Source organism: Prinia subflava, chromosome 6 (assembly GCF_021018805.1).
Source record: "Prinia subflava isolate CZ2003 ecotype Zambia chromosome 6, Cam_Psub_1.2, whole genome shotgun sequence".
NCBI classification, from domain to species: domain Eukaryota; kingdom Metazoa; phylum Chordata; class Aves; order Passeriformes; family Cisticolidae; genus Prinia; species Prinia subflava.
Window position 1 is genome coordinate 35,285,196 of NC_086252.1, and position 23,472 is coordinate 35,308,667.

The following is a 23,472-nucleotide window of genomic DNA, read 5'->3' on the forward strand; positions in this document are numbered from 1 at the left end:
CCAGCCAATGTTTAAAAGAAAATACAGTGGAAAGCAATGAGGTCACTTTGTTTAGCTGCAAGAAGTGGGACTAGCAGAATGGCAAAAGTATATATTGGGGGTAAGGACAAAATTACAGTGAACACTGCATGTTCGACAGCTTCATTCAAAACAAATAGTCTCAAGGCTTAGTTTAGTTTCTTGTTACAGGCAGCATCCTGAGGAATCCTTGTTGTTCCTGGGGCTTTTAAACCATAAACTTCTTGAATGTCAAAGCACAGCACAATAGAGAAGATGACAGAGGCAGAGCAAGCTTGATTTGGGCATTAAACAGCAGCCCTGCGTAGCAGTGAACTGTGTGCTCATTTAAATTACACTTGCTTTGTACTCTCCCTGCCCTTATTTATTTGTGTATAAATATCTAAGTGGAAATTCCACCATCGAGTGATATGAAACAGAATGAAGTCTATCCTCCATCATATTCACTTGTTACTCATTCTCAGTATGTAATGCTCATATTCAGTGTTTTAATTGCTTCCATTAAATGGTTTCTATAGGGTCTTGAAAACAATAAGATCTTAGTCAAGCTTTTCTCCTTTCATTGCATCTTGGAGTTATTACTGCAAGAAAAAATGAGATTCTCTTTTTATGTAGGAATGCCCCTCATCTTCTTGATATTATTGCAGTCAAACATAGAATTATTTCTTTTCAGCTAATTTCCTACAGAGATTCACCAAACCTCATGTCAGACACCTCCAACAGAGCTGTTTCACAGCCTTTTAAGGACTGGTACAATATTCCTTCTCCTCTCTCCCCCTATCTCTGCCTTTACTAAATCCTAAAGCACTGCTGGATTTCTACTGATCACAGAGAAAAGAAAAATCTTGTTGATGCTACCTTGAATTCAGGCTTGCTGTCACAGGTCCTTCAGCTGGGCAGTGCTGGAAGGAAGTCCAGTACAAATCCCATAAAATCTACACTTGAAGAGGACGTTTCTGAATGGTCTCTTTAATAGGAAGCAACAAAGCTTTTATTTTATGTTTCATGTTATTTGCTTCTCTATCAAGTGCAGTGCTTTACTACAGATCTTTACTACATTTTACTACAGATTCTATTTGTGGCCCATGAAGAGGTTCAGTCTCATCCCTGCTTCTTTGATACTCCTTCATAATTCAAGGGATTACCTTAGTCCTACTTGTTGTAGCACAGAGCTCAGAGATCATGTTCAGCTCTTTATTTGAATTAAACCTCAAGCCCTTTGTAGCCTAAATCCAGAGTGTTGGATGTACCTTGTGTTTCTCTGTACTGAACCCGATTTTGCCAGACTGTGGCTGTTTAAGGCAGTAGTTCAGACCTTCTGTAACTTTACCTGTCCATGTCATCATTTAATATCTCCTGACCTTTGTGTCATCTGCTTATTTTGCCAAGGGAATTTTTTTCTCTCACTGTCCCATCTCTGATCGAGGTATTAGATGGCACTGGATGAGAGCTCTGCTCTCGAGAGCTGTGCCAGTTCTGACCTTGCTAACTGATATCTCCCATTAACTACCACGTTTTGAGGTCTGTCACCGAGCCAGTTTTTAATCCATGTAATATATGCCCTGTTAATTCTATAGAATGCAAGTGCTTTAATCAAAATGTCATGTGGTGCTAAGTCAAAGGCATCAAGAAAAGCCAAACACACTATTTCAACACCATTGCCTTCACCAGCCAGACCTGCCAAATATTCAGTTCCATCAAAAAATGCAACAAGTTTTCTAGACAAAGCCCTGATTTCCATGAAACCCTGCTTGTTGGGATTAATGATATTTTGTTATGAATTATTTGTTCATAGTGTCCTGAATTAATTATTTAAGTAGACTGTCTGAGGCTGAGGTCAGTCTAGCCAGTCTCCAAGAGCATCGCTCTTACTGCTTTTACAATATCAGAATAACTCTTCAGCCTTAGTAATTTCCAAATATTTCTCTGTAATTTATTTCCAAATGCAAGGCACAAGCATATCATGGCCACCAATGAAAATGGATGCTTCTTACAACAGTGGTTCTCTTTTTGTCCTTCAGATTGACTTCCAATATTATCCTTTGATCTCCTAGGCCTGTTTAACCTCTACCAGGCTGAAGTCTCTAACATGACATTCTTTAACATGGCATTTTTGTGGCCCCCATTTTCGTGGTAGCCATCCAGGGGATGGACCTGTTTTCCTACCAAATGAAGATATGCTGCTGCTATGTTGTTGGGATGTTTTAAGCCTCAAAAATGTGACAATCTGCTGGGAGGAGAACAAGAATGGGATAATTCAGGTGACCAAAGCAGCAGCTTTGTCCCATCAGAGTGGAGCCAACCCCCGTGCCAGCCCCCAGCACTGCTCCAGGAGCTTTGGGCATACACTACCCCACCCTCTGCCACACCAAGAAGCAGGACAGAGATCTCAGCAACATTTTCTGGAGTGTAGCCCATGTTTGCTTCATGGTTTTCATCATTTTCACCTCTGATTTACATGGCTACAATCAAAAAATATTATTTTTGCTCACACATTTGTCTGAAACTCTGGGTTCATTTTGTCATCCTATGAAGATTTAATGTCAAATTTTAGTGTGCTATGTTCATTCTTTGCTAGTCTTCATGATTTTCCTTTTACTGGAATACACATATTGATCCTTCTGTGAAATTTTATTTTTGTTCCACTTTGTTTTGGGTTTTTCTCATCACATTATTGTGACGTGGATGTATTTGCTTCATTCACTCATTTCTGCTTCTTGAAATGATTTCTTGCCTCACTTTTGTGCCCTCAGTAAACTTAAAAAAAATTGTTTATAAATCAGATATTTATGGTAAGATACATATGAAAACACAAGGAAAGAATTATAGTTTTAGGGAGAACATACCCTGATAATGACCTCTTAAATATTTGTAAAGATAGCCCTGGGCATCTGAGCCCACAAAATAGTTTATAATACAACAGCTTGATTGCATAATGATACTTTAGTTTTAAAACGTATGATCTTTCTGTTTATGGGAAGGCATAATAGGCTCCTTTGAAATACAATAGTTTTGCCCTGAACATAACTGATTTTAAATGAAAGGACTAGCTAAAGAATGCCTTTCTTCAAGTTTGTGCTTCACTTTGTTGTTGGATCCAGCACGATGGTTTCTTTTACAAAACAGGCCTGGGGACCACACCTATTTCAGGATACATTAATTGTGAAAGTTCCATGGGTTTCCATGCAGGAAGTTACCTAGTGCTGTTTAAAATGGTATGTTTTAAATTCTAAATCTTATTAAAAACCAGAGAAATTTCTGCATGCCACCACCCCTTTCTCCCTGCACATAGAGAATTTCTTTTTATATTCAGTTGGAAGATATTATCAAGTAGAGATTAAGATTAGACAGAATCTAGTGTGATTTGGGAGAGGAATTTTTTTTTTCTATGCAAAATAAATGAGTTAGTGAGGACATTTAAGTACAGACTGTTCCTAAATAACCTGGACTACCTCAATCAATAGTGAAATCTAGTATTTTAAAACATTTTTTTTGAATAGATATATCACCTAAACTCTAATTTTCTTCTGTCTGTTCATATTTCATTGCAACATGTGAGTCCAGCTCAAACTGGTCCTAGATCTGACACTGGCCTGAGTTCATTGTTACTTCTATTTTGGATAGGAGTGCAAGGAAAGTCTTAAAATAAATATTCTTCTAACATCTCTTGTGCAGTACAGAGTGACTATAATTTTCATTATTGCTCATGAATCTCAGCCAAGCCTGAGTCCAGTTGCCTTTTAATGTCTCATCAGGAGCACCTGTGTAATTTTTTAAAACCAAAATAGTTAAAATTTGCTATTAGTTTGGCAGCTGAACTGATGCGTTCTTGAATAAGGCCTTCTCCTAAATTTCTTATACCATTACAAAATTTAGTGTGGAAATCATTATCGTGCTTTGGGCTATAATTTCTAATTGTGGGTCCATCCTGTTCTCAGGTTCCTCATTAAAACAAACAGAAACAGAGTTGGAGGCTGGAATATAAAGCAAATAAAACACTTGTTCTCCTTTAGGGCAAAATCCAGTGATTCTTCCCTGATAAACCCCGCTACAAAACACAAGAAGGTCATTCTACAGTGAACTAAAGTTGGCTTTATCACAATGAATATTTTTTTCCTGAAAGTTTCTTTACTGCTATACTTAAGCTCCAGCACCAGATAGGAAACTGGGCAAGGCTTTTGTTTCATCTTGTTCCCTAAGTATTTATAGCCTGCCGTGAAGAAACACTTACAGCAGTGCAGTGATGTTTTTATTCTTGGTAGAGGTGCCCTTAGGAGTGAATTTACTTTGAAAATTGTTCATAGAATCAGGATATAAGAACTATGAAATAAACTTTTCTCTCTCTTTCTCTGCCCTTCTCTTTTGTGCCTAATTGGATTTCCAAAATAAGTTGTTAACAATCCAGCTAAGATAATGTGGTCATGAAAAGGATGTCCAAATCCACCAACTTGCATTGGTTTGGTTTGGCTTAAATTTCAAAGTCTTGGAGCAGAAAGTTGATGGCACGTGAATGTTATAATCAGCTTGATTTTTTTTTTCTGTATTTTTTAATCTGCTATATTGTATAGTGCCCAAATGAAATGCTAATCAAACCTCATTTCTGGACCAAAGTTAATTTATTAACGAAAATAATACACTTGTGTACTCCAGATCATGTTGCAAGATGTAGCAGCCACCAATTTAAACACAGCTTGTTCATTTTCACTTTATCTGAGTGACTTATGCAGGTTCCAAATTGCTACTCTTTATGTGAGTACAAAGTGACATGGATTGTTTTCACTGCCATATAACCAATGAGGTTAAGAGTTAGGTCCAAACAAAAGCTAAAATTCTGCCTGGTGGCTTGCTTGTTTGTTAGCTTGATTTATTTTTCCTTTTTAATTTCTGGTTTAGAATTCAATTTACATGATGCAATTCTTCATCCTCTACCACAGGAGTCCCACAGTCCTGTGCTGGGAATTATTCTTTCACTCTCCCCTTACTAAAACAGAGTTAGACTCTGCAGATTTAAGTTAGAATTGCATTACTTAAACATTTTAGCAATTTCCATTTGCTCATATGTTATATATCCAGCAGATGGATAATTTCCAAAATTTCTTGATTACTAAATCCTTTTTGATTTCTCTTAAATAAACTTTTTCTTTATCCCCCTGTAACCAAAGGGGAGATCTTCCTGAAATGAATCATCACTCTCAGTATTATGTTGCAGGACACCCACTGGTACAGGGTAGAAACTATCTAATAAAATGCACAGGGAAGCACAGAATTATCATTAATAGTCAGAAAAATAAACTGTTATTAATTTTTTCAATAAGTGTTTTTTTAATGCAAGCCAAATCACGGTGTTCCTAGCAGCATAGACACAAAGTGAGAAATATATTTTGTAAAAAGACAAAACAAACATGCAGACACACAAAAGATTTTCTTTGGTGTCAGTCTGCATCAAAAGGAAGAGCAAGTTTTTTCAAATATTTCTAGATCAGTGAGAAATGCCTCCAAACACTTGAGTCCACTGGCCATGGTACTCGGGTGCCAAGTTGCATGTGTCAATAAAGACTTGAACCTCAGCTTCTTCTCCTTTAACTGTTATCACAACTTTGTTTCTGGGCTGCTCCATTCATTTTCACTCTTACCTACACCTTCAGATTCCCTTTTCCCCGCACCACAAATTGGAAAACAATTCCCCCTGGATGCATTGTCAGGGAGCGTTTCCTGAAAATTTTTGGGTTTGACAAATTAGCGTTTTCCAAGAGAATGGCTTTCTCTGAAACTGCTTGCCAAAACCTAATTAAAACTTGTGTTCCAAGGGATAAGTAGCCTTTAAAAAAACCTGGTTTGTGTAGCTTCTCTTGGCTTCTTATGTACTTGCAAGTTTTAAAAGTGAAATGACAATGTACGATTGATTTTTAAGCGCCCAGATTGGGTCGGTGTTGCACCGCAGCGAATTCCCCCGGAAAGGGAGAGCAGTTCCCACGTGCTTTGAAATGCTACAGCTATGCAACAGGGGCTGGAAGTGCTATTTTAAACACTCATATCAGCAGAGCTTGCTGCAGCAGATAATATGTCACAGAAGGGGGTATGACATCTAGTTTCACCTAGGAGATAAACCTTGAGTAGATATGCATGGGGAAACAAGGCTGTCGGGTTGTCCTTGAGAAGAATGGCCCATATGAATGAAGAAATGCACTCCAGGGCACATGCTCCTTGGGATATTTAATTTCATCCTCCAACCTGTCTGATCCACTATGAGGAATTCAGTAGAGAAAGGGCAGTTGAGTGGAGTCTCACACACGTCATGATTTCGGAGTGGGCACCTCAGTGCTTTATTCTCAGTAAGGTCACAGCTCAGAACTTCATGTCTGAGGAGCCCAGAGCCCAGACTGAGAAGTTTCCCCTGCACTATTAAAACCAGCAGCCCACGTCCAAGCAGGGCTGGCAGGGCACCGTGCCCGTCCCAAACAGCCCCTCCTGATGAGCACCAGAGCCCATTGCCCCTCGCTCCCAACCCCCCTCGCAGAGCTGCATTCTGCTGACAGAATTACACGATTATCATAGCTAGGTGTTTTGTATTCACTTAAGTTAATCTCCCACTTCTATTTTTCCTTGTTGCTTTAATCAGTGGGGAGGCACTTCAGTTGTTGTCAGGTGGATTATTTTTCAGCCGCCCGCCGCGCTGCGCTTCTCCAGACTTGCGAGGGTGCTTCTGCCTTCCTGACAGACGTACAAAGAAAAATACTTCTATGATCTAAAATGAAATATGTGTTTCTTTTTCAGGTCTAGATGTTGATGGAATATACAGAGTTAGCGGCAATCTGGCAACAATACAGAAGTTACGATTTGTTGTCAATCAGGGTAAGTGATTCCTCCACCCTGGTAATGTTTTGTTTAGTGCTTAACTGTCTCAGATGACAGTATTTCAGAATCTGCTATACATTAGTGGCAGAGAATGATGAGCCCTGTTTTGGAAAAGAGAGGAAAGGGAAGGTAGAAAGATATTGCGCGGAGGGAAATGTCAGCTAGGAGAGAGGAAAAAGAGCAGAGTAAGCAGAGGAAAATAGTAGTTAAACTTGAGATGAGAAACAAACAACAAACAAATCTAAAAATACGGGAGGAAATGGAGACGCGAAATAAGGTGGCAAAAAGCAAAACATATGTAGAAACCAAGGAACCAAAGTGAGGGGGAAAGAAAAAGATTAAAAGGAAAAATAGCAGATTGTTTGGATGTTGAAAGTTAAACAAAACCAAAAGTAGAGCAGGGATCCAAAGGAAACCAGTGAAAGAGAAAAAAGGTGCTGAAAAGAACTTAAAAGGAAATACTAAAAGTGGAGCATTGGCTCTGCCAAAGTCAGTGGAAGATTTACCACTGATTTTGAAACACACAAAGATTTGACCCCAGAAAATTAAAGGGGAAAGATGAATATTTGGGGACCTGCTAACCAGAATTAGAACCAACCTACATACATATTTCCATAGATTCTGTGTATCATGAACATATTTCCACAAATGCAACAGCACACTTTTCACTGATGTCACCTAAAGAGATCTATCATTGATCAGTAGATGCTGTTACAGGTGTGGAAGCTGATATTGGGAACTAATAAGGATGAATGACAAATACATTTATCTCCAAATTGTTTACTACTCTTACCAAAGACTAACTCTCCCCACATTTAAAAGCTTAGCAAATATCAGTGACAGTGAACCTCATGATACTACTTAACAAGCATATAAAAACAAGTTTAAATATCAAATCTTAAATTGCATTAAAGACCTTACACACTTTTGAATGAATCAAGTATAAATGTGAGGCTGCTGCAACATTTTGTCCTACTTTTTATGATCTTTTTGTAGTTACCTGGAGACTATTACCAGAACTGCTAAATATTGTGTATTCTGTGTGAGGGTGATAGCTGCTGGAGAACAACTTCCCCAAGTAGCTTGGTACTATACATAAACTAAGACTTTTGACTCAAATATTCTCATGAAGTTGAGCGATAGGAGAGATGTAAAAATATTCCCACCTTCAAGCCTCCATTTACATCTCTAGGGAAAGTTTCAGGGGATCAGTAGGTGTTTGCCACCTCCTCAGCTGCTCCAGATCAGTCTTCTCTTCAGCTGAAACTGGAGGGTGAACTCTGGTTTATGAGGAATCAGTATTTATTCCAGTAAATTCAGCAAGACTGAATAAATCATCATTTACCAATCAGCCTCACGGTTTGGATTCATTACTTAGGTTCTCCTGAATTTACAGTTGTTGGGTATTTGTGTGTCGATAATGAAGCCTGCCTTGGCTTTCAAATGACTGTGAGCTGTATTTTGTTTGGAGACACACAAGCAAAAATGGGATTTTCTATCCTTCTTCATTGCCTGAGCTCTTTGCTCAGGAAAAAAAAGCTGTGCCATAAAAATAATGGTCCTGTCTATCATGTCTCGTGGCATCCAAAGGTTAACATACTTGAGGTTAACATTACTGCTCAAGTTTTCACCTAAAACAGATGGGCTGATCCTGCAAAGCTAGACAGAAGTCTAAGCTGGCTTTTTGCAGCAGAGAGGGACCAGACACCTTTTTCTTCTGGTTTATACTACTGTGAAAAATGAAAATATAACAGTGGGGTTAGTTAATAGCACATTAAAGCCACTCTGGCCCTGGTTATTTAAGGCATGTGCAAAAAAACCCTGCCTACTTAGTGTCCAAAGGAAATTCAAAGAAATCTAATGCCCGTGGAGAATTATGCCATCATCTTATCAGTTATGATAAGCACTGTTTCTTATGTTAGTCTTTATTGATAAAATGAGGGCACTCATGCAGTTTATGTCACGATGGAGAGGATTTTTGATGGGCAGGGTTAATATCTATCCAAAGTCCCTTTGCACATCCTTTAAAATCCTGTCTATGAAAAATTTCAGGTCTGTACTTAGGTTTTTCCTCAGGTAAATACAAGCAGAAGTGCTGATTTAGGCAAACCCTAATGTCATTTAGCAGTCCCCAGGGGCAACCCCAACTCCACAGCAGGGAAGTGGAAGGCCTGAGCATTGTATGTCCCAAAGAATAATCCAGTATTTTTTAATTGTAACATTCAGGAGGGAACACAGGCACAAAGGATAGCCAGCCACTGTTTCTGTAGTGTAAATAACATCCTTTTTCTGAGCTGAGGAGGAACCTGCAGGCAGGAAAGAGCCCACTGAGTCATGGTGTACCTGGCAAATGCTGCGGGGAGATGGGGGAAACGGGATTTATTTACGGGGTGCTTGGCAGAGCATCCTCCACCCAGAGTGTCCCAGAGCCTGGTGTTCCCTGTCAATCAGGTGCTGAGGTCAGCAGCAGTTTCAGAGGGCTTCACCAAGGAAAAAAGCTACCAGGAAAACTACTGTGTGCTCCCAACCTTCTTTTTTCCCATTCTCTTGAAGCTCTGCAGTGGGATGATGGTTCATAACTCACTGTCCACACATCCTCATCCCTCAGTAATTATTGTGGCCTCCCTGGGTCAATCCCTGTACCTTCATTTTTTGGTAATTAACAGTGGGAAAGGAGTATTTATACATATGATTTTGCCATGGCGACTTTTTTTTTTTTTTTTAATTTCAGTTAAAGTTTAATTTAATTATAAATGCAAACAAATGTTCTGACAAAGACTATTTGCATTGCAGAGATTGACTGCAATCAGTTCTTCTGCAGGCCAAATACTCATTGGGCTCTTTCTTACTGCTTGTTTTGCCATTGTTTTACACCTACATTTTGAGGATATAAATAATATGGATCACACTGAAAATCATAGAAAGCACTCTAGGCTGGCTGCCATATCAAAGTATTTTTTATTAGAATAATCATTAATTAAAATACAGCGAAGCTTTATTTGGCTCCTGTTCCTATACTGTTAATGTCATCTGCAGCATCAAAAATTAAATGAGAGAAGTGGTGAATATGAAAGGAAAATAAACCAAAAGTTGACAGCTTTATCATTAAAGAAGAAATAAGAACAGTACAAATATAAAAAAACTCTTGAATTCTAGGTTTTTGGGGATGAAAAGGGGTTTGCAATAAAAAAACCCCAAACTGATATCTTTTTAAATTCTCTGAATATACTTTGTGCTCTGTTCTCATTTCTTGAGTTAGGCAGCTCCTGAAGAAGGTTTTGGCCTTGCCAACATGAGCAGCAGCAGAACAAACTACCTTATTTACTTTATCCCTCTCACAGAGTTTTCTTTTTTCCTGTAAAAGTCTATTGATATCACACCTTTTTTGCTTCTGTGCAACAGGATTATCTTTTATCTATGATTTATTTTCCCATTAAGAGCTGAAAAGATCAGTTGATCATAAGAGGACTGGGCTATAACATCTCTCAGCACTTTTGAAGCTCTAAGTCATCATTTTTCAAATCACTGAATCAAGGCAGCAGAAGCTGCTCGTACCAAACTGACATCAGGAAATTCATACTTTTCTTACTCTATAAGCACTGAAAAATTTGGGGTTTAGCAACTAAGCCACCAGGCAGGCAACATTTTTGGCTGAGCACCTACAGTAAAGGCTTCTATGACAGCTGGAGACGTTAGACAGAGATACCCATTCCTCTTACGATTTCCACATTATTGGTCAAGTCTAAAAGTTGAAATGTTTAAAAAAACCAAAACAAAACAAAACAAAGAAAAAACCCCAAAAACAACCAAAACAAACAAACAAACAAACAAACAAAAAACCAAACCAAAACAAAAAAACCAAACAGAAGCAGACAAGGTACTTGGAGGGTTCTGCAGATTTTACACAAGGTCTGGTAATTTAAATCCTTTACATGTATTTATAAGGATATTCTTTTGATTCACACCTGTAGGAAAAGGGATAAAATAACATTTATGGGTCTGTTAAGCCATGTGAGGTGTGCTGGCAGTTCCAGGGTGTGAGGTCCTCCTGAAAAGAGCCCTTGTTCTGCCCCAGACCCCTGGGAGGGTCTGACACGGGCCCCAGGTGGGGCTGCTCAGAGCCATGAAGGCACCACTACATGAACCTGAGCACAGGGGGGAGGTGCTTTTCAACACCAAAACACGGCAGGGCTGGAGCAAAAACTGCCTGAAAATGAAAAACAAGGAGAAGGGAAGACTTTTCACCCATCAGATTTTGTAAGTAAAAGTGAATATTTCTTTGCTTTGCTTGAAGCCATTGTGCTGATTACAGAATGCCAGGATGGTTTGGGTTGGAAGAGAGCTTAGGGCTCATCTCTTTCCAGCACCGTGCCACAGGCAGGGACTCCTTTCAGCAGGCCAGGATGCTCCAAACCCATCTGACCTGCCCCTGTGCATGGGGTTGTGACACACAGGGATGTGACAGGGTGAGGATCCTCTTTGTGCTGAGGCAGGATCCTTGTGCTGCTTCCACACCCCTCTCCCACCAATCCTCCATCAGCTCCGTGCTGAAGGCCAGGGATGCCTGGGTGAGGAGCTGGAACCTTCCTTCTTCACATCTCCTGTGCTAATCTGCTCAGGAGCTGCAAAGGTGTTCACTTTCTGTGGCTGTCTACCAAGCAGTTTTCATGAGTACTTAATTAACTGAAAAAAGGGGAAAAAATAGAGCTATAAAGGGTTCATAACATATTGCTGAAACACTCGGATTCTATCCCAGTGAATACAGGTTCAGGGAAACGAACCATGGAAAAACAGGCTTCAATACTTATTGGTTCATTCAGCAAGTGTTGGTTCATGCATAATACAAGAGAGTTCCTAATTGTCTTTATATCCCAAGCTTTGTTTGCAAAATGCTGGGTGTTTGCTGTGCAGATGACCTTTGCATCCCCTTATTTCATTAGGAATACCTTGAGTGTTAACTGCAAGGCACCACAGACCATCCAAAGGTCAATGATTGTGTTTTTACAGCTCTCTTACTCTGCTTATGTACTAAAGCAGGGGCAAACATGGGAATTTTTACAGAGGTTAAATATTATGTTATTGCAGAGAGGTGCTTTTTGTGTGGAACATGGAATAGGACAGCCAAAGATATCCAAATCCTCCTACTCTGAAGGGGAAAAAATGAATTTAATCTCATCCTTCCATTACCTAGCAGTAACAAAAAAAGTACTTGGGGAAAAAAAAAAAAAAAAAAAAAAATAATAATAAAAAAAATTCTGTTGTTTCTTATATGAGAATATAGCAGGATGTGATTCAGTTTAAGGAAAAAAAATAAGAGTAAAGTTTGAACCAGAAATACGTGAACTGATTGTGAATATTTATTAACTAAATAATTTAATAATAAAGAAGATGCCTACTTGATTAATTGTTACAGAGTAAAAATTACAATAAAACTGTCTTGATCAGTGCTTTGCAGAAGCACCATTACTGTCTGTGCAGTTGTTTAACAAGGATTTAATTGGAAAGATAAGTGAATGCACATTTAAAAGTATTGTTAATTTGCTTTATAATCACCCCATCCTTCACAGTATTGACAGCACCAGGCACAAACCCCTTTCTCTTTTACAAGTATTATTTTCCATATGTGCACAATAAATTCTGAAGCAGTAATTGGAAATTTTATGGATTTCAACATACCTAGTGTTTTGAGTTTATAGGTGCCATATCCCTTCTCTAAAGGTTGTTCATAGGTGGCATTTTAGCTAAAATCACTGCTTTTTTATTACCCATAGGCTTTTTTGGAGGTTGTGGTGTGCTAGTTTGTTGTATTTTGGGTTTTTGTTGTTGTTTTTTTGTTTTGCTTTCTTTCCTAGGAAGTATAATTCCAATTTACTTTTCCTTTCCTTTTGAAATATCAACAAAATCTTTGCTTCGACATCATTTTTTCGATTTAATAAACAACAGCCGTCAGAAACAGCAATCTTCAATATGTTTATATTCCATCTGCACTTATATTTATTGTTCTAAAATGACTCGGATTCATCTAATTGACAAGTAAGAGCCCTGACCATATGAGCAGCTAAGGATGATACCTTTAACCAGCAGGATTCTCCAACCTAACTGACACGTTCTTTATCAATGAACCGGGAGGGAAGAGGAACAAATATTCGGGTTTCTTCGTTTGTTTGTTCATTCCTTTATTTATTTATTAATGCTGCTGGTTCTGTGAGCTTGCTGGGACCATATGTCTGTGTGAGCTGGGCTATCAGGAACCAGAGTGGTTTCCTGGCTGGCTCTGCTGGGCGGGCACAGCCCGTGGAGCTGAGCTCCAGACTGGAGCTGCCCTCGAAGCAGAGCCTCCAGGTCGGCACAAATGGGCTGGGTGGAGGTGAGGGGAGCATTTAGGAGGAGGAAAAAAAAAGAAAGAAAGGGAGAAAAGAGGGATGGAGGGAGCTGGGGGAAAGAAAAGGAAGAGATGAGTCTTCTGTTCACAGCTTTATTTCTTTAAAATAAGAAAAAAAAAAGGTGGGGGGGGACAAAAATAACATTTAAAAGAAAGTAAAAAACCCCACCCAAACCAACAACAAAAAGTCCCACCTCAAACCAACAAAACTTCCCATATACCTTTCCACTGACCCCAATTTATCCATTTCAAAGGCAGGCAGGGGCTCTGATCCTCCCCCTGGCAAAGGCTCCATGGGCACAGGGGAGCAGATCCTCTCCCAAATGCCAACTCCCAGGGAGCAGCTACAAACTTGGAGGGCCAAGAGGATTGTCATGGGCTTTATTTTAAAATTGCAGCAAGGCTCACTGGATAGAAGGGGGAAATAAAGAGGAATGGTTCTCTCTTGCAGTCACTTCCCTTTTTGTTCATGGGTTTTTAATTCCTTGTGTTCATACCTTGATGATATTTCCCTTTATATCTGGCTGTCCCATGTAATATTAGATGTTTTAGGTTATTGATTGTATTTTTTAGGCGTGTGAATATCCCTAAAAACACATAAATCTGCCTTGGTGGGGGTCTAACCCTAAAGCCACCCTCCAGCCTTGGAGATGTTCCTGGTGTGATCAAGCACAGCACAGGCAGGAAAGTCTTCCTCACGTCTGCCAGCAGCTATTCATGTGACCAGTCTCACTGAGAAACCAGTAAGAGTGATCCAAAGTTCACGATGGAAATATCAGGCTCAAACTGGGTTACTTGCTAGCTGAGAACCAAAATGTCTTGAAAGCCTTGAGTCAAAAATAGTTTTTTTCTTTCTTTTTCACACTTCCCAGGCAAGCACAGAAAATAAAATGGACTGAAGCAATTTTCAAAAATAATTATAAAACAGCTTGCTTCTGGGTTAAGACCTGCATATGCCAAGCTGTAGCCAAGAATTTCAATTTTTTAATTTTTTTTCCCCAAGCTTTAAAACTCTGACAACAGAATACTTTAATTGAGCCCACAGTACTTGGTGAATCAATTAAGACATGCGTGTTACTCATGTGGGCTCTTCTTTTTCTCTCTGTTTGTTTTAAATTACACAGAATTTATTACTATTCAAAGAAAAGTATGTTTTCCACATCTTTTCCTTCTCTTTCAAGAGGGGAAAGGGGGAAACTATAGTGCTTCCAAAAATGACTTGTAAATATAAGTCAGGTGCAAAATCTAATGGAAATACTAAATTTTTGCAATGAATGCTTCGAATTACTTTGTAAATAATGTGCATTATATAATAAAAATGGACAGAGCTTGCACGTTAATGTATTTCCAATATAACTATCCTGTGTTCAGTGTGAAAAAAAAAACGCAGACAGAAAAATATTCAGAATAAGTCTTAGTTGCCCAATCTGCAGCTCTGTAAAATTTCTCTTACGAGTGGTATTGTCATGTTTTCCTTTTCATGGGCTGAATAAGCCAGTGGGACGGGGCAGCAGAGGCAGCAGGCTGGGTTAGTGCGGTCAGCCACAAACATACCGTGGATTTTATGGCATGTATTGTATGATGGAGCATTTAAAACATGCCTTTTATTCCTTTTCTACCCGCAGCACTATTTGCGTTACAATAACGTCTTGCTTAGTAACACTTTGGGAAGTTGAAGAGCTCCTTGATAACCCCTCAAGGAGTGTTATTTAGCTGCTGAGAGGGGCTGGAGGTTTGCAGGCTGCACTGAGGGATTGCCTTTTTTTGGGGGATGCTCATCGTTGTCATGGGTGACTCTTTGTTTGGGTTTGCTGCTCTGATAGTAACGCTACAGGAAATGCCATTCCACAGAGCTCCGAAAAAGCAGGGAAAGAAAATAAATCATTGAGTCGTTTGGTAAAACAGGACTGCTCCCTACCCATGATTTTTAGGATAATGGGATTGTTTCCTCAATGTTGGGGTAGCCAGGCTCATTTGTAGATAAACTGAACCAAGTATCAAAGGTATTTTGTGTGGGATATTTGTGCTTTGAGGAGATGGGCACCCTGGAGAATTAATCTGCAGAGCTCCCACTTATAATTGGTCATGCTCAATATCTTACAAGACCGTGTTGTGTCCTAATATTTGGGGTGGTTTCCTCCCCTGTGGTAAATATCTGTAATTCTGTGGTTTGTGTGTAAAAGTAGCTGACAAACACGAGCTTGCAACAAAAAAGGGTGATGTTATATGTGGATGTGCACTGCACAATATTCTGCAGGGTGGCATGGGATGAAAAGTTGTTGTAGCAGGGAATCTGGCTTTATTTTAATAATATTTGTGGTGTTCTGTGTGTTGAGAATTGGGGGAACCATAAATGCTGTGGTAGGGGCAGCTGTTGTGAGTAGCAAATGATTTTTGGTTGGAGGAGACTTTGCTAATGCATTTAAGTGTGGAACTCCATTGGCTGGGAGTGGTGGGGCCCAAAACTGAAAACACTCAAATGTAAAAACTCTGTAAGGAAAGAAAAAAAAAAAGGGAAAAGGAGAAAATCTAAAGTATAACTTCTCTGAAAATTGGAAACTCTTATGAGGAAACCTGTGTTCTTATACAGACTGTCTCATTTGTGCTTACATATTTCCTAGAATTACATTACTGCTGCAAATATAACACTTTCAAGTTGCTCATAGCATCCCATAGCATCCTTTTTTATGGATTTAGAATTGAATATTCCTGTCTTCTTTCCTACCCCTTTTTTTTTTTTTTTTTCTTTCTTTCTGGTTGTTGTGTAAAAACTCAGTGGAATTTCTTGCATGAGCAAATTATCAGAGTCCTGGAAAGCATCTTCCACTTAATACATTCTTGGGGTATTTTGGTGTTGATTCAGTTACTTAATCACTGTTATTTAGTGCCACTTGAGAGGATGCTGAGTGTCAGAGTGACTCTCAGAGGGCTATTGGGTCTACAGGGGAGTTCTGCTCTTGGAGATTGAGTGCTAGAAGCTGGGTAAGATGCCTTAAAGCATTTAAGAAGTGATAGATGCCCATATTTAGAGAAATTATTAATTGTTCATTACTACACCATTGGCTTTTTCATATTAAAAAATTAAAATCTTGACATATATAAGTGGATAAAAATACTACATACATATTTGGTGGGAAAGGGAGGAGCTTTAAGAAATAGTGCTATAAAGTGTCACAAACTACTGTCCTGAACTAACACACACCATATATGCAAAGGTAAAGAAAGAGACATTGCTTCCACCTTCTCTTCCAAGTCTTGATTTACTCTTTAGGTTTGTTATTTTGGGGATTATTAAACATAATAATTTAAACACTTGGAGAGGTAGTCACACTGTATTTTAATTTCAAAGTTATGCATGATACCAGAGTCTCAGAAGTGAGAATGTAGCACAGCTCTCACTTGGGCTTTCAGCTCTCATCCGAATGTTAACACCATTCAGCCTGTACCACGCCTGTTGTCAGTACAAGGAACAGGGATTGTTCAGATCTCTCGAGATCAAAGGTCCCATTTCCCAACTCTACTGTAACAATCCCAGCCTAATCAAAGCCCTTCACATGGACAAACACCTCGGGGTGACTTGGGAGAGTGATGCCTTTTGAAATCATCCTATGAATCCGTGGCTCTAATTTCAACGCATTGTCTCTTCTTCGTGTAATTACTATTATTATTTATACAACATAGCACGGTCAAATTTTGAAATAGGGTATGGAGAGTTGAATATAATGGAATAAATATTTTATACTATTATTTCCCCTTCTGCTTCAGAGCCAGTGTCCAGTTCTGCTGGTTTATGCTCCTTTTCTGTGTCCCTGTTGCACATTTTTCCCCCTATTAGCAGCAGACATGACGTGGGAGACTTGGCTCATCCACGGCTTGCACCCTGGGCTGGCACTGGGACACATATGGCTAGGAGATATTTTGGGGTGACAGTAGCCTGGAGTGAGGTTATGCCAAAATCCTGACATAAACCTCAGCAGAATCTAAGGGTGGCATTCCTCATCTCTCCCTAGCTAAATAAAGGTGATAATAAAAGGCATCTTTAACCTGAATTTTGCAGGTTTGCAATGATGTTACCAGAATTTTCCATAGTTGTTTTCATCACACTTTTAAATCCCATGATCTATAGAGACTGGATTGACTGTTAAAAAGTTGGGGGGAAAAAAATTCTCTTGCAAGAGAACAAGATTGAGTGCTTTGCTGGATTTGTACTTCTTGTAGTACACCAGAGAGATCTCCTTTTCTTATGTTATGTATTTCTTTTTTTTTCTCTCCTTTTCCTTTTTTTTTTTTTTTTTTTTTTTTTTTGTTTTGTTTTGTTTTGTTGTTTTGTTTTGTTTTGTTTCTTTTCCTGGTGTAATCAGATAATTAAAAAACAAACAAACAGGGATTTCAAAACACATTGCCATCAACCAACATTATGTGCTTATGATACAGAAGATTGAGAACGACTTAATTAAGTAGATAGCAGCAGAGAAGAGGAGATGGATGCAAGGAGGAGGAGATTATTTGCTTTTGGAGGAACTTCCTTTGGCTGGCGTCGGGTGCCTTTCTAGAGACAGGGCATTGATGGAAAAAGAAAATCCAGGAGGAAAAAATGGCGAGAAGATTACATCACTGCAGAGCTGAAAGCTGTTCCTTGCAGTAAGAAAAGTTAGCTGCTTGCTCAGTGTTTTGTTCCAGGATAATGTTGACATCAGCTGAGGAGATGGGATAACGAGTTTCAAATAAGGAGGAAACCAGCACACAGCATCTGAATAAATTTAGGAGGAGCTGTATGATGCCAGACTTGAGATCTGTATGGGTGGGGTGGAATTGATCCTATCTAGAAAACAAGGTGCACTTGGGAGGGGAATGTGGAGTTGTGAAATTGTGAGGACGTCTGGGCTGAAGGGGGATAACAAAAAGACACCCAAGCAGCCAAAAGAGCAACACCAAGGGCTTCTGGTGTCCTCAGCTGAATGTGAGGAAAGAAAACTTTTGTTTTTCTGTGCTTAACGCTTTGCAAATATGAAGATGCTACAGCAACTTAGAGATACGTATTTTTGAATCAGACCCACATGATAAAGCATCCAAACATAATGCAAATAATTGCAAACTGATGCATCCAGCATTTTATATTTTTTTTAAAGAATAAATAATTTAGCTTTATACATGGGCAATCCTTACTAAAAATTGCAAATCAGAAGTCTTCTGTTTGAATGTATTTTATTTTGTTAATGGATTCGCTCATGTGAAAGGCATCTAATTGTATAATGTATTATTAGTCATTTTCTTTGGCATGCTATTAACTTTAAATAATTCTAATATTTAACATTTTATAACATGCACAACAAAGTTCTATCTCCAGCAGAGGAAAAAAACATGCATTAATAATAAAATTTTCATAGCTCTTTCTACTGTGTATGTTGTGATACATATTTGAGCAGAAACATGGAAAATTGAAGTGTAAAGCAACGAAGCCTGTTAGCATTCAAAGAATATACATTGTAATATGCTGTGGTCCTGTAAATACAAGAGCTGGGATATAATTCAGTACAATTAACTTATTTTAAGATTGAGTCAGATATAAAGTGTGATAGGATATAACTAAGTGCATCTACTCAGTGTCTGCTCAGCGATGGCTGGGCTGGAGTGTATAAAATGGTGATTAATGCCTGCTAATGGAAGTGGTCTCCACCACAAGTTGTGAGCACTGGGGTTGTGGCTGGCTACGAAAACCACACACAGCAACACTGATAATCTCCAGTAAATCCCCAAGTTTTCCTGTGCTGGAAATAAGATGACAGGTCACATTAGAATTTTTCTCCTTATGGTGTTTTGTTTTATTTTTTCCTTTTTTTTTTTTTTCTTAGTAGGTCAGATCTTGTTCCCGTGTTTTGTGGAAGTATTATGGGAATGAGCAGTGTCTAAGCTGCTTAACAAATGCACACTTTCCCCACACCAATCTGTTTTCTGGGGACAGCCAGGCTAGTGCTGTACAGCATCCTCTCGGTTGGGTGCTATTAATGTTAATAAAATGCACTTAGCACTTAACATCTCAGGATCTCAAAAGAGCTTGCAAAGCAGCATCATTATCTTTACATTATGGCTACGGAAAATGAAGGATGGGGAGAGTAAAAGATTTGCCCAAGTTTCCATGGTAAATCAGTGACAGAGCCAGGAGCAGAGCCAAAATCTGCTGATTTATAGTCGGTCTCCCATGTAGTGTGCCGTGCCATTTCACCAAACTCCTTTTGCCAAGTCCCTACTGTGCACAGAGACTGAGGATCAGGCTGCAGTCACCCTCTGAAATGTGGATTTGGGGCTCTGGATAATGCAAAGCCAAATTAGGTCTTCAAATGCAGGTCTCCCCTGTGATGCTTCTCCAAGTGCAGAGCCACCTGTGCCACAGACAGCAGGGCAAAGATGCATGAATAATTGAAATTCCTCTGTGCTGGGGCTGTAGAATAAAGGGTTCCAGTCCTTGAGGACCCCCAGGTATGTTTTACACGGGAATGAGGTCCTGGTTTGCATTTCTGTGGTTGCAGGGCTGTGTTGCCACGCATCGTGCCTGGCATGACTAAGCCTCATGGAGCTGTGTGCATTTTGTGAGTATTTTACAGTCAGTTTTGGAAATGACTCCATCCAGATAATATATGAGCAGATATGTATGTTGAAGGGCTTGTGCTAACATCTCTGTGAGATACCAAAATATTGCTAGCTATGTTTGCTAAGTAGGAAAATGAGGAGCTGAGTAACATGCCTGGGGAAGTTTGTGATGATTCAGGGATACAAACCAAGCCTCCTTGTTTCAAACCTCTGCCCTAGTCCCAGGGTCACCCTGCTTTTCACCTCCCTTAGGAGGTAAAATGTGGATCAAAAGCTAAAAAGAACCAGCTGTCTTCCTGCCAGACTGGATCACAGGAGTGAGCAGGCAGACAAGGGATGGGTTTGGTCACTGTGCTCTGACCCTGTAGGTGAGAATACTTCTCCCACAATTCCTCCTCACACTTCTATGCCTCTGTGTACAGTAATTGTATCAATTGTAAACTATAATTTAGGGATTCCTTTCTTTGGTGTGTTTGCATGGGTGTACCTGGGTTTCAAGAGCTCTCCCTCCAAGAGGAAATGTGCACAGTAAACAAGGCAACAAGGAGTCATTCATGTGAGAGGAAGGGGAAAATGCAATGCCTCCCAGCTCTCTGATCACCTTCCTGGCACTCCTGCTGGGACAGATCCTGCCTGCTGACAAGCTGTGGCCGAGCTGGAGTCCTCTAATTTTCGGATTAAACATAATCCCAGGCACTGAGTTACCGACAGGGAGGTCCTTTCCCTCTGCTGAGCCCCCATGCTGGCCTGCACTGGTGAGCCCCACCCGTGGTACAGGCAGCATTTATCCTTAGCTTTCCTTCTTCCTGCTGGCCAGCTTTATCCACCTCTGGTCCACCTTGGCCAAGTCTGAATTTACTGGGAAGCTTCCTGCACTTACCACAGGCTCATGGAATATCCTGAGTTGCAAGGGACCCACAAGAATCATCAAGTTTAACTCCTGACCCTGCAGTTCACTGCAAAGGTGCTGCAGTTCAGGCACCTCCTTACTTTTTTTCCTACTTTACTAAGGATTTGGGGTCTTGCCTGTGCAGATAAGGCCACGTCATGCTACAATTTGATATCAATGTGAGTTGATGGCTGTTTGCTCTCAAAAAGGGCATTCTGGCTGCAGGCTTGGTGAATAGGTGTGTGTGTGAACTCAGCTTGGCTGCTCACAGCTCCACAAATCTGTGTCTGCACACAGCCTGTTGGGTTTGGGTTTGTTTTTTCTGCACCCTGTGTATAAATGGGCCCTAAGAAATCTGAATTATTCTTTCTCTCTCATCCTGCTGAGTGATATCAGAGTGCTTTCAAAGACTTCAGGTTTGCAGTGAAGCTAATACTGCTGTGTGATTTTGTTTGTCTGTGCTATTGGAAATGAAGAATTTAGGTTGGGCTTTGTATGAAAAAAGCTAACACAAGGTGGACAACTTCATTATAAATCCCTATGCATTTCAAAGCCTCAGTTGGAAGAGAAAGCAAGACAGCAAGAACCACAAACATGAGTTGGATTATTTCTTGTTAAGCAAATGTAATACTGTGAAAGATTGACAGCACGAGAAACTGGAGTCCTCCATTTATCCACACTTCATTCCTAATATCTGGCTTCAACAGCAGATTGTAACCATAGAAAGGCTATAGACTCTGGGTGAAATGGCACTCCCTTTTGGATCCAGTTTTATAAAAGAAAACAATTATTCACAGAATGCGTGTCTTTATTCTTTATTGCACATTTCAAAGTCCCCATGAATACTCATTTGCATGTGACAGCTAATGCTGCATCTTGTATTGGCCAGTAAGAGGCATGATTGCACTAAATTGGAAGCAGCAGGCACAGGTTTTCTTTTAAGGATGGGGGTGGGGGTAGCCATCCACTCGTACTGTTCTCAAGTCTTCAGTCAAAACGGTTTTAGAACAGTTGCAAGTCTAGTTACTGGGATAATAAATCCCAAATTAACTGAATATGCAGATTTCACTTCCATTAGGTTACACTCTTTATCTTTTGTTAACAACCCCAACTTTTTAAAGCAGTGGAGAGGTGGGGAATTGAAAATACCGAACTGGTACTGCAGGAGTGAAAAATGAGGACAGTAACATGCCCCAAAACTGTTGCTGTTATTATTTCTTTTTCCTCCCTCTTTCTTTTTCATAAGATAAACCCAGATAAATATATTTATTCACCCTGCATAATTTTTTTTTTCCAAATGATCTTGTTGTGTGACTGACACACAGGACAGCAGAACCCCAGCAATGCGGAGAGGCTGCTGCCAGCGTTGCTCGCAACAAAATTCTATGTACACAGCAGCCACAGAAAACATTTATTTGGTAGCTCATTCTTTTTTCCTTTGGAAATGCATGCAGCTTCGACTCAGGAGCATGGGGAGATAGCGAGATAAATGCTCCTATGGCTCCTGTGTAATCTCTTTGAAAATTATCTGGAACATAATGGGGACAAAAGCAGCTCCTTGAAAACTGCCCGAAACTCACTCTTTTCTTAAATGTAATCTCCCAGCATAATCAGAGAGCAGAGCAACTAGCTGCTAGGAATGAGGAGATTAACAGAAACACCTTGAAAAGGTTTAGTACAGAAAACAGTGTATCGGGACCGTTCCTTTCCAAAAAATTAAAATTGAAAGTTGCTGGTTTTCCTTTTTTTTTAATTCCCCTCCTTTCTCCCGACAGCTCAAGGCTGTCACAGTTTTCGTTAGAGAGCCTTAAAATGCCGTAGGAATTGTAGCTAGAACATCAGAAAGTTATCATGCATGCAGTTTAACAACGAGATTACCTACAGTACGTTTCTTTTTCCCAGCAAGAAAACTATGTAAAATCATTGCATTCCAAGTAACAGACAGGACTTACTTTGTAAGATGGATTTCAAAAGATCTGGAGGCTTCTGTTCCTCATAAAACTATGCCAAAGACTATTTAAGTGGCCAGTAATATAAACATTATGCTACTAACACTGAACAGTTTATCACATAAATATAATTGTCTTCTTTTAGAAGAATAATAAAAGCCGAATCCATATGTTACACATTATTTAAAATTGTTTTCTGCAAGATGTATTAATCCCAGCGAAGAAGCAATTCTTCTGCTATAGAAGTAGAACAGCAGTTTTATTTTATTACATTGTCATTGTTTAATTTGTTTGTTCCTGGTAGTAGTTTCACAGATTTTTATGAACTGTTACTTTTATGGAAAGTCAAGTTACAAATGATGGACGCTGTTTGCTTGCAGGAACACAAAGGTCACAAAGGTAGATAACGTATTTATTTATTTGCTTACTGTACTCCACCTATTTTTATTTTTTTTTTTTTTAGTCCCTCAATTCTTAGAAGAAGCTAAAATAACTTGTGGTTTTTAGACCCAGGAGGCACATATTTTGATATTGCTCCTCAGAAGCACTGTTAGCTCTGCAGCCTATTCAAATTTGGGAGTAGAATTTAAAGCTCGGATAAACAACGTTTGGTAGCGATGGCTGTGCAGAGCTTACAGTTTATCTTCAGAGAAATGTGATCTTGCAGCTAAATGTCATTTTGCCTATTTGTTTTTATGAATTTGAGCTGAACACTAGAGTAAAAACTTGTTTGATAAAAACACAGTTCCACTCAGGACTAAATTATTTTCCATTGATTAAAAAATAACCAT

At 39.4% G+C, this 23,472-nt stretch overlaps 1 protein-coding gene across 2 annotated transcripts in view; it reads left to right on the forward strand.

Annotated features, from left to right (window-relative positions):
- ARHGAP15 (Rho GTPase activating protein 15) overlaps positions 1 to 23,472 on the forward strand; it is a 322,319-nt gene that overhangs the window by 210,956 nt on the left and 87,891 nt on the right. For both annotated transcript variants that reach the window (XM_063401000.1, XM_063401001.1), the window contains exon 12: positions 6,793 to 6,870. In XM_063401000.1, the coding sequence (XP_063257070.1) occupies positions 6,793 to 6,870 (78 nt within the window). The remainder of the gene's footprint in view (positions 1 to 6,792; positions 6,871 to 23,472) is intronic.